This window comes from Procambarus clarkii, chromosome 49, assembly GCF_040958095.1.
Source record: "Procambarus clarkii isolate CNS0578487 chromosome 49, FALCON_Pclarkii_2.0, whole genome shotgun sequence".
Taxonomy (NCBI): Eukaryota; Metazoa; Arthropoda; class Malacostraca; order Decapoda; family Cambaridae; genus Procambarus; species Procambarus clarkii.
In genome coordinates, this window is record NC_091198.1 from 7772417 (window position 1) to 7781638 (window position 9222).

The 9222-nt window shown below is 39.2% G+C and overlaps 1 protein-coding gene across 1 annotated transcript in view; it reads left to right on the forward strand.

Moving 5' to 3' along the window:
- Ack (activated Cdc42 kinase) overlaps positions 1–5054 on the forward strand; it is a 39542-nt gene extending 34488 nt beyond the window's left edge. The window contains 1 exon segment of the mRNA XM_045750405.2: positions 1750–5054. Coding sequence (XP_045606361.1) covers positions 1750–1849 — 100 coding nt within the window. The 3' untranslated portion in view covers positions 1850–5054.
- Positions 5055–9222: the final 4168 nt, after the last annotated feature.

Genomic DNA, 9222 nt, shown 5'->3' on the forward strand with positions numbered 1-9222 from the left:
TGCCCTTAGTGAAACTTAAAAATCTATTTTGGCTCTTATTTTATATTTTTAGAAGTATTTTTATATATTTATATATATATGAGGTGTTCCCATATTACATCTTGAACCTTCTAGTGGTAGTTAGAAAGAACTGGTCCCATATATTGGTTAAATACATTTACTAGTAGGATTGTAATTTTTTAAGTAAAATTTTGAAGACATTTCAAGACACTCTTTTAAACATTGTCAAGGAATTATGGGTTGATTCATACAGGAATGTAAATTTCTGAAACAACCCAGTTGTAATATGACATGATACAGTGTAGGTATACCCTATTCAGGCATCTCCTGAAAGGATATCTTATAGTTTTCATTAAAATTTATTTACAAAATTTAGCCATGTTCGTGTGATTCCTAGATAATACTCTTGTGTAGCAACTTGTATAATTAAAGAATTATATATGGTGATGCAAGGAAAATCTATAATGTATACAGACCATATAGTGCCTAGTAAGTTAACCTACTGCCACAATATCCTGGCTATTATAACTGTGGGAGCACTGATATATATTGAACATTTTGTTAAATTATTTGTGCTAAATCTGGTATTGCATGCAGACCTTTTTCAATTGTCATATTATGGCTATACATCTTGACTCATTTATCTGTGACTTTTAAAAGCTCTGTCTTAGTAAACCTCTGAAGAATTACAATTTAAATGATGTTTAAATTGTGAGTGATGTCAAATTTGTGGGATAGATGTGAGCATGTAGATGGGATGACTTGGACGAAAGAGGAATAGCTTTGTTTGTATAGTACATAATAGACAGCATTTATATTTTTCAGTATATTTGCTGTATCAAAAATACATCTAATTTCTAAAGAAAGAAATCTTATGATTATGAGTAATGTTCAGTACAACTTTAGTTTACCTTTTCATTATATATTGTAGGCCTACCTAAAGAAACTGAAAGATAAGTTGTGTATTTTATATAATTTTTCATACTTATTTTATTTTATATTGTATTATAAGAGCTCAGTAATTCTGGCAACCCTAATTTCCTAGTTATCCGAGTTCATGATTTAGCTTCATACTCTCGACTCGAATAAAACTATGGCTTGCCATGAAAGTTCCCTAGTAATTGCCCTGCTCTCTGGATCTCTGTGAGGGGGCCAGGTTCTGGCTCTGGTCCCAAGTAGGCTAAACAGAACTCTGCAGCTGATGTGACCTAGTAGTTGGGAGCCATCTTAGCGAGATAACTTCAAGGAGCCACCAGGGCTCGCCCAGAAAGAGGTGTTTCATTTCATTCAATGCTGGTTTTTTATTTTTTGGACATTCCCGGTAAACAATTTAATTAACTGGAGTGACTGGCTAACTTAAATGGAGGAGGGCAGTGCTTTGCACACCTGAATTTATTAACAAAATATTGTTTACTGCCTATACTCACGATCATTAATTTCCAAACATTTTGATACCTAGATCAGTGTTCTAACCCTTGAAATACATTTACAAACTGAAAATTAATATACCAGTAAGCATGTTACTTTTTATGGAGCAAGTGACCAAAAGGGATGGTTCACTTTGGACAAAAATGTATGCACCACCATAATGAAAGTGTTAAACAAATCCTTCACGTCATTGTCTTTATTGCTTGGTCATCCTTCATCATAAGGGGTGAAAGTTATTATTATTATACTGTATATTGCATATGTGTAAAATATATATTGTTGGCCAAGACAAATTTCTGTAAATTGCTTTTCTTACTTCAGATTGGGCATGGCAAGTAAGGATGAGTGCGAGTACATCTTAGAAGCCAACAGCTGGGAATTAGAGCGTTCAGCATCAGCTCTTCTTGATAAATATGCCTAAAGTTTCTCTTATGTGGTATTGTTTGTTACCCTAGTTATCACATGAATGAAACAAACTACATAATTTATCACTATATGAACAAAAAATAGCTCTAACAATCAATGGATTACATGTATTCCATGTGGTAAGCTTTGATATGCTGATGATTATATAATGATAATAAGAGAAACCTTTCTTTTATAGGGGATAAATTATTGTTCATTTAGCATTTATAACAACTTATCATTATTTCATTCATATATACTACTTAGACTTATCATCTTAACTCAGTAGCTACATATATTTAGTTTAAAAAATGTATTTAATTTTAGTTATAATTTGATAACAAATTAGTAAGTTTTGTTCTGCTGAGCATCGATTTACCAAGGAAAGGTTCATCCAGTTGTGATTTTCTTTTTCCCTGGGAATAATTAAAAATATGAAGTATCTTCATTCTTTAATCAGTGTTTGTGATTAGTTACCATTAGTTTCTAATTTCAGACCTGGTTTTTCATACACAATTGTTTTATGTTAAGAGGGAAACTTTTATATAGAAAGGAAGAATAGATCTGTACTGACAGTTATTTCATTGATATATATGAAACGACAAACACGATACAGAATGATCTGATTGTATTCCTAACTACTTGTGTTGACATTTGGAAAGGACCTGGGCTAGAGAATTATAGCTTAAGGTACCCAGTGAAAATCTGAATATAAAACGGTGCATTTAGTTTTAGTTGGTCTAATAATAAATCGTGGTATTTTAAGTAAGTTATGAATAACTTATTTTTATTGAAGACTTAAATTATTATAATTTCTTATTGATTTGAGCTGTGATTTTCAATTCAAGTGGTGTAGTCACACAATTATGCTGTAATGGGTGACTTGTTTTGAAGTTTAACTGTATCAGATTTTGCCTGAGCTATGATGAGCTGCCATCATGCTCAGTTCCATATATGTATTTGATTGTGCATATGGTTATCTAGTAGCATTTGCAGACTCAAGCTCCATTTCCTGGGTTTCATATTTCTACTTATCTTGACTCCTTATTTTTGTTGTTGTGTATACTTAAGATGTTATGGAGTTAACCCTGACTCTCCTCTTCTTAATCATTCCACTTAGCCTCACAAAAAAGTCTCTATATCCCTAGGTTATGGTCCACCTGCAAATCAAGCCTATAGTCATGTCCTATAATTTTGGGGAGGCTTATTCTTTTCTATCTTGATCAGTGTCCTTAAGTAGCTTTTGCTTCTTAGTCATATGTCCTTTGATTTTTTCAACATACTTTAATCCCAATAATTTCAAGATTACTCATGTGGTAAACCTATTATATTTTTTTTTTGTGGGGTGATCCGACATAGTATACTGTATCCTGTAGGCTACTTTAATATTCACCAGAATGAGAAAATCAGTAGGAGTTATGAGGATGATTCAAACCTCAAGGTCTAAGGTGTTTGCTTGGGCATACCCAGTGTGCAAGTTCGAATCCTTGTGAGTCCTACTGATTTTCTGATTGATACATCGTGTGATTATTTTGTGCATTCACCAGAATAGTATAAACATTTCATGGGATTCTGTTAGAACCTCTGGTGATAGGCTTGAAGTTGTCAACTCCCAGATCTCTTTCCTTCTCTAACACAGGAAGATACACCCTTTCACTATGTGTTGCTCTTATGACTAATTTTCCATGAAACATTTTATTATTACCATGTATTGACTTGGGAGAAAACTAGTAGTTCACTTATCAAACCAGTTCTGTGACTTTTTTCAGCTTTCCTGGAATATCATACAATACTTGGAGTGTGCCTATTTAAGCATATACACTTGCAGATGTAAGGTAACTAATTTCAAATCTTCATCATCACAAATTTGTCTTTATTATTTTTATGGTATATTCAAGTCTATCCATATGTATATATTTCCAGTTTCCCCCCTCCAACCACCTTCCTGTGCTCTCTCTTTATATATATACATATATCTCTATCTCTCTCTATATCTCTTATCTCTCTATCTCTCATCTCTCTCTCTCTCTTATCTCTTTCATGCAAGTTAAACCACAAGAAAAAGGATGAAATTCAAAGTTTTTTTTATTTTATTTGTTCAATAACTGACACCTGTGCGTATGTACATGTTCCCTCCCTCACACACCTGCACACGTATGAATACAATGCATGTTGACACATAATGAAGGTGTAATTAACAAAGGTGTAATTATTGCACATTCACAGAGATTTTATTCACATAATACTCTTTTTATCTTCATTTGGGTCTTACTGTGAATTATTTTGTTATAAATACTTTTCCATGAAGTAGGTTTTTATACACATTCAATAGAAATGAAGGAATGAGTTCTGAGTGAACTCAAATGAGTGTTTGACAATACAATAAGGTAATAATAATGTAGCTAAATCTTGTTTGCATATTTGTCAGGTTTATATATTTCATATCCAGATACATTTATCTCTACATAAATACTGTATGTCAGTTTGTGCCTTGTTGCCTTTTTCTGCATTCCGAGCAAGATGGTGCCTGCAGAAGTTTTTTTTAGTGCACTATCATCTGGCTACCAAGTATAGTACTTCATATATTCACACCCAGCCAGGTAGGCGATTACAAATCTGAGATTTCTATTTACAAGTTTAATCATCAAATACATTTGTCTTAATTTTATGTAAGACCTGGGAAGTAGTACTTTATAATGAATATACTAAAGTAGATGCAGTAATTTTAATATATAACAGGGTAAATTAAAGCCTGGAAAGAGAATAGAAAAAATCTTCATGCAGTGGATAAAACTATAATAAGATCCAATCTTGATTAATGCATTGGAAGGAGACTAATGGTGTCTTAATAACACAATATTTTTGTAAGTAATTTGACCATTAGATGCTTTTGATATCTATTACTAAATTTGATAACATTGAATGACTAACATCTACAAACTTAAGGAACAACTTGAATACACAGATGTCTAGTGATCTCATAACTGTGATGGGTGAGATTCCATAAATTAATGTCCTTTTCTTGTGCTACTTTTGCAAAACCATCAGAACTTAACACAAATGTTGTAAAATCTTTATAGCCACACACAAGCATTTTTCATTTTGGTATACCTTTCTTTAAGGTTTGACCCAAAGAAGAAAGACCAGATCATTTTCTTATGTGGTGGTGTGGCTTATCATTAATATGTAGTCTAATTGATAAAATGAATGTACGAATGAGATTTGTTTTTTCTTTACTATCTATATTATAGTCTACTTTGCCTGGGCCCCTTCTCCCTATAAAGGAAGGAAAAGGGGGTAATGATAATGTATGTATATATACACTTATTATTTAATATACCATTAAGTACATAACCAAATCATACATGAATACTTGCAATATATTTTAGAAACCATCGCTGGGTAATTCTTAACATAACTAGAAGATAATAAGATAATTTGAACATTTTATTCTGAAATAAGACTGTGAAAGGTTGTTAGACAATAGAGAAAGGACAAGCATAATTATACTTAAGTCTTGGGTTTGATGACCACTGCCCAGGACAAATTAAGGGGTTAACATTCTGGTAAGGGTCAGCATCACATTGTAACGTAAGCCAGGACCAAACACAAAATGTGTTACTATATTCACATGAAATATATTTAAAAAAATAATCTTACACAGTGAAGATCTTTGTTGGGAGGTAAACTCTGGAGTCATATGATGATGGAAGACCAGGAGTTGGAGGACATTTAAATCAAAATTATTTTGTGGTCTCTTATTACTACTGGGACAGACCATTGATGGACTAGAACTGAAGGGGTAACATTGTATTCAAACATTTAACATTTAAACAAAATGTAAATCTTCATATGATGAATGCAATTTACTAGACAACATAACAATCACACTTTGAAAGTTAATGGAACAGATCTGGAGCTGTCAGAACTGCTTCCTCCCACACTTTGTAAAATATGTAGATTTTTCCAGAAGATTTCAAATTATGCCTTCCCAGTGTTCTTTCAAGCCATAGTCTCCTCTCACGATAAAGTCTGCTGAGTCTTTTGCCTTCTTTTGATACTAAACTGCTGCTATATAAACCACTTATGAGCAGACTGATCCAATGCTATATGCTTTGAGTTCTTGAACATTTTTCACTGAACTCTTACCACCACTTTTCTCTCACTTGTACTCGCCTAATTGTGCTTGTGGGATTAAACTTCAGCTCTTTGGTCCTGTCTCTCGGCTGTCAACTGGTGTACACGTTCCCAAGTGTATTCGGCTCTTATCATGTCTACATATGAAACAGTGTATGGTGTTTGCCTCCACTACATCACTCCCTAGTGCATTCCATTAGTTAACTACTGACACAACAAATTCTTCGTAATGTCTCTAGCTCATTTGGGTACTCGGTAGCCACCTGCCAGTCCTTGTGTGAGTACCAACCGTGATCTACCCTATCAATTCCCAAGAGAATTTTGTGTGTTAATTATGCCTCCCTTAACTCTTCTGTCTTCCAGCGCCGTGAGCTTCAACTTTCGTCATAATTCATACCTCGTAGTTCTGGAACTAGTCTGGTGGCATACCTTTGAATTCTCTCCAACTTCGTCGTATGCTTGACTAGGTATAGACTTCACACTGGAGCTGCATATTCCAGGAATGTTCAGACATATGTTGTATACAAAATTCTAAAGGAATCCTTACACGAATTTCTAAAGGCAGTTTTGATGTTAGCCATGGGAGGTCTCAAAATAATTTAGTCTGATGTAATTCAACTCCTGGTCTCTTAATTCATATGATGATAATGTACAGTGAAAATCCATGTTGATCCAGGTACGTGCTAAGATTATTTTGGTAAATTTTTTGTGGGGAGCCTCTTTGGCTCCCTAGAGCTATTGGACTGATATACGATATTAGTCTGGGGCATCAGTTAATTGGAGTTCAGCCTACTGGGGACCTCAAGCCAGAACTTGGCTCCCTCAGAGAGGTACATGGAGCAATGGCCTATGGAAATCCCCATGTGGTAAGGAGCATTCCATGTCTGCCATTGACTGGGGTTAGGCACCCAGAAAGGTAGCACACCCAAATATCTGAGGGTTTCGGAGTCAGGGCTGGGTTTAGTTGGTGATGAGGCTCGGGCGGCTTCGGGGGCTGCCCCATTCAAGTTGGAGACGGAGGCATTCGAGCCTGTTCCTCCTGCTGAGGCTTCTGGGTCTTACCAGCAGATCCCTTCCTTTGCTGCCTTTTCCCTGGACTCTGCCTTTTCTTCAGGGGTAAAGCGCATGGATAATGACTCTGCCCCAGGGCCTGGTTTGGAGGCTTCCAGGGCTGGGGAGGAGTTGACCTGGTGGGCTTGCCCCCCACCTTTTGATATCGCTTGGATTTTGGTTCCTTCTTTGTGCAATTTGTTGTTGCAGGGAGAGTGGTTTTCTTACCACCTCCTCTGCACGAGTATGATTTGGGGTGGGCTCCTCCCTAGGTTCGGTTCCGGGTTCCCTTGAGTTCCTCAGCTCCTTCCTTCTGAAGGTTTTCTGCTTCTTGCGTCCTGCCTAAGGAGGTGCAGAAGGCTCTTGCGGGTTACCTCCTGTATAACCCGGATTTTGCCTCTGTGATGGATCCGTTTTCATTTGAGTACGATTCTTCTTCCCCGTATTGGGTGCGTTATGAAGTTCCGGTGTCATCCTGGCTTGCAGACTGCCGTTTCTTTTCGCAGGGAGCGTGAAATGGGTTTTGTTCAATTGACCCGTGTGCTTCCTCGGGATGTTGGCCATGTTCAGCTGCATGTGCAATTTCCCACTCTTTCAGCCTCCTTGGCAGCTGAGGACTTGTGCACTAGTGGGAATTTGGTATCGGTCTTGCACTTCTTCTTCCATTCTCGAGTTGTCCTCGGACTGGTTTGAGGTGGATTTTGAGGCATTGAGTGCTGGGTCTTCATCTGGGGCGCTAGCCTCGGCTGCTCGGGTGTCAGCCGCGCTGTTGAAGCTGTGCTGATACTCCGAGAGGCAGTCTCTCTGTTATTTGCCTATCGCCTCGCATTCCGTCAGGCCGTGCTTGCTCACTCCTTGGACTCTGCTTGGACCCCTGACTCTTAGGTTTTCGTCTCCTTTTTGTCTGTCGCTGTTTGGCAGAGTCTGCTGTCACGCAGTTTCTGCAGGAAGCCTCGTCTAGTTATTGTTCTATGTCGGATTTGTTGCCTATTTGTGGTGGCCATTCTAGGGTTTCTCGGAAGGTCATACCAGGTCTCTGGTTGAGGTGAGCCTTTGGTGCCAGTTTGAGACGGCACCTCCTTCGGAGCTGGTGTCATCTGGTCGGCGTGCTGCTTGGTGGTTGGCTTCACGTAAGGGTCGTTGCCTCTTTCGCGGTTCGCTCAGTTGACGGGGCGTTGGGGGGAGGCTCGCGCTGTAAGTTCATGCGTTGTCCCACAATTTGTGGGTGTTTTGGTCATATCCTCCTGCCTGTGGTGGCGTTGGGCAGCTGCTCCTCCTTTGAGGGGTTCAGGGGTGGCCGGGCAGGCTTCTTTCCCTTCACTCCGTCGGGTCATCTTGGAGCCTGGTCGGGGAAATGACCCCGTTCCTCAGGTGGGTCGCCTTCCTGTTTTCAGTACCAAAACGGAACTGTGCAGATCTGAGGTTCATTCTGGACTTCTCCCATCTGAACCCCTGGATTCCTTGCCCCTCCTTTTGGATGACCACTGTCCCAAGTCCTGCTTCTTTCGGAGCTGGGTTCTTGGATGGTGTGTCTGGACCTCCAGGACGTGTATTGGCATGTCCCAATTCATCTGTAGTTCAGGGACTGATTAGGTTTTGTTGTGGCACGGCAGGCTTACCCCCTTTTGTTGCCTTCCCTTCAGATTGAATCTGGAACCTTGTGTATTCATGCATCTTACCCGGGTCATGGTGACCCGTCTGCATCTGTTAGGGGTTTGGGTTCTGGCCTACCTCGACAACTGGTTGGTGTGGGCTGCCAGCCGGTCTTTTTGCCAAGGGTGTGGTTCTTTCCCAGATGATCGGATTTGGGTTCCTGGTGAACTGGTGGAAGTCCCATCTGATTCCATCCCAGGTTCAGGCCTGGCTGGGATTTGTGTGGGACTCTCGGACCGCTTCCATGTCTCCCACTAGCGGTGTTGCTGCAGTTCACATCTGGTGAGTGTCTTAACGTCCTGGCGGACGGCCTGTCTCAGTTCATTCCCCTGTCCACAGAATGAAAGGTCAACGCCGACTCCTTCCATTGGTTCTGCCAGTTGTACGAGCTCCCGGAGGTGGACTGCTTCAAGTCGGCATGGTCTCAGCGTCTCTCGATTTATAGGGCTTCCTGCCCCGACTGCGGAGCCGTTAAGGTGGGGTTACCTATACCTCTTCCTCCCCAGGTCCAGCTGTTGCTTCGGGTCCTGGCTAGTTTGGAGACTTACC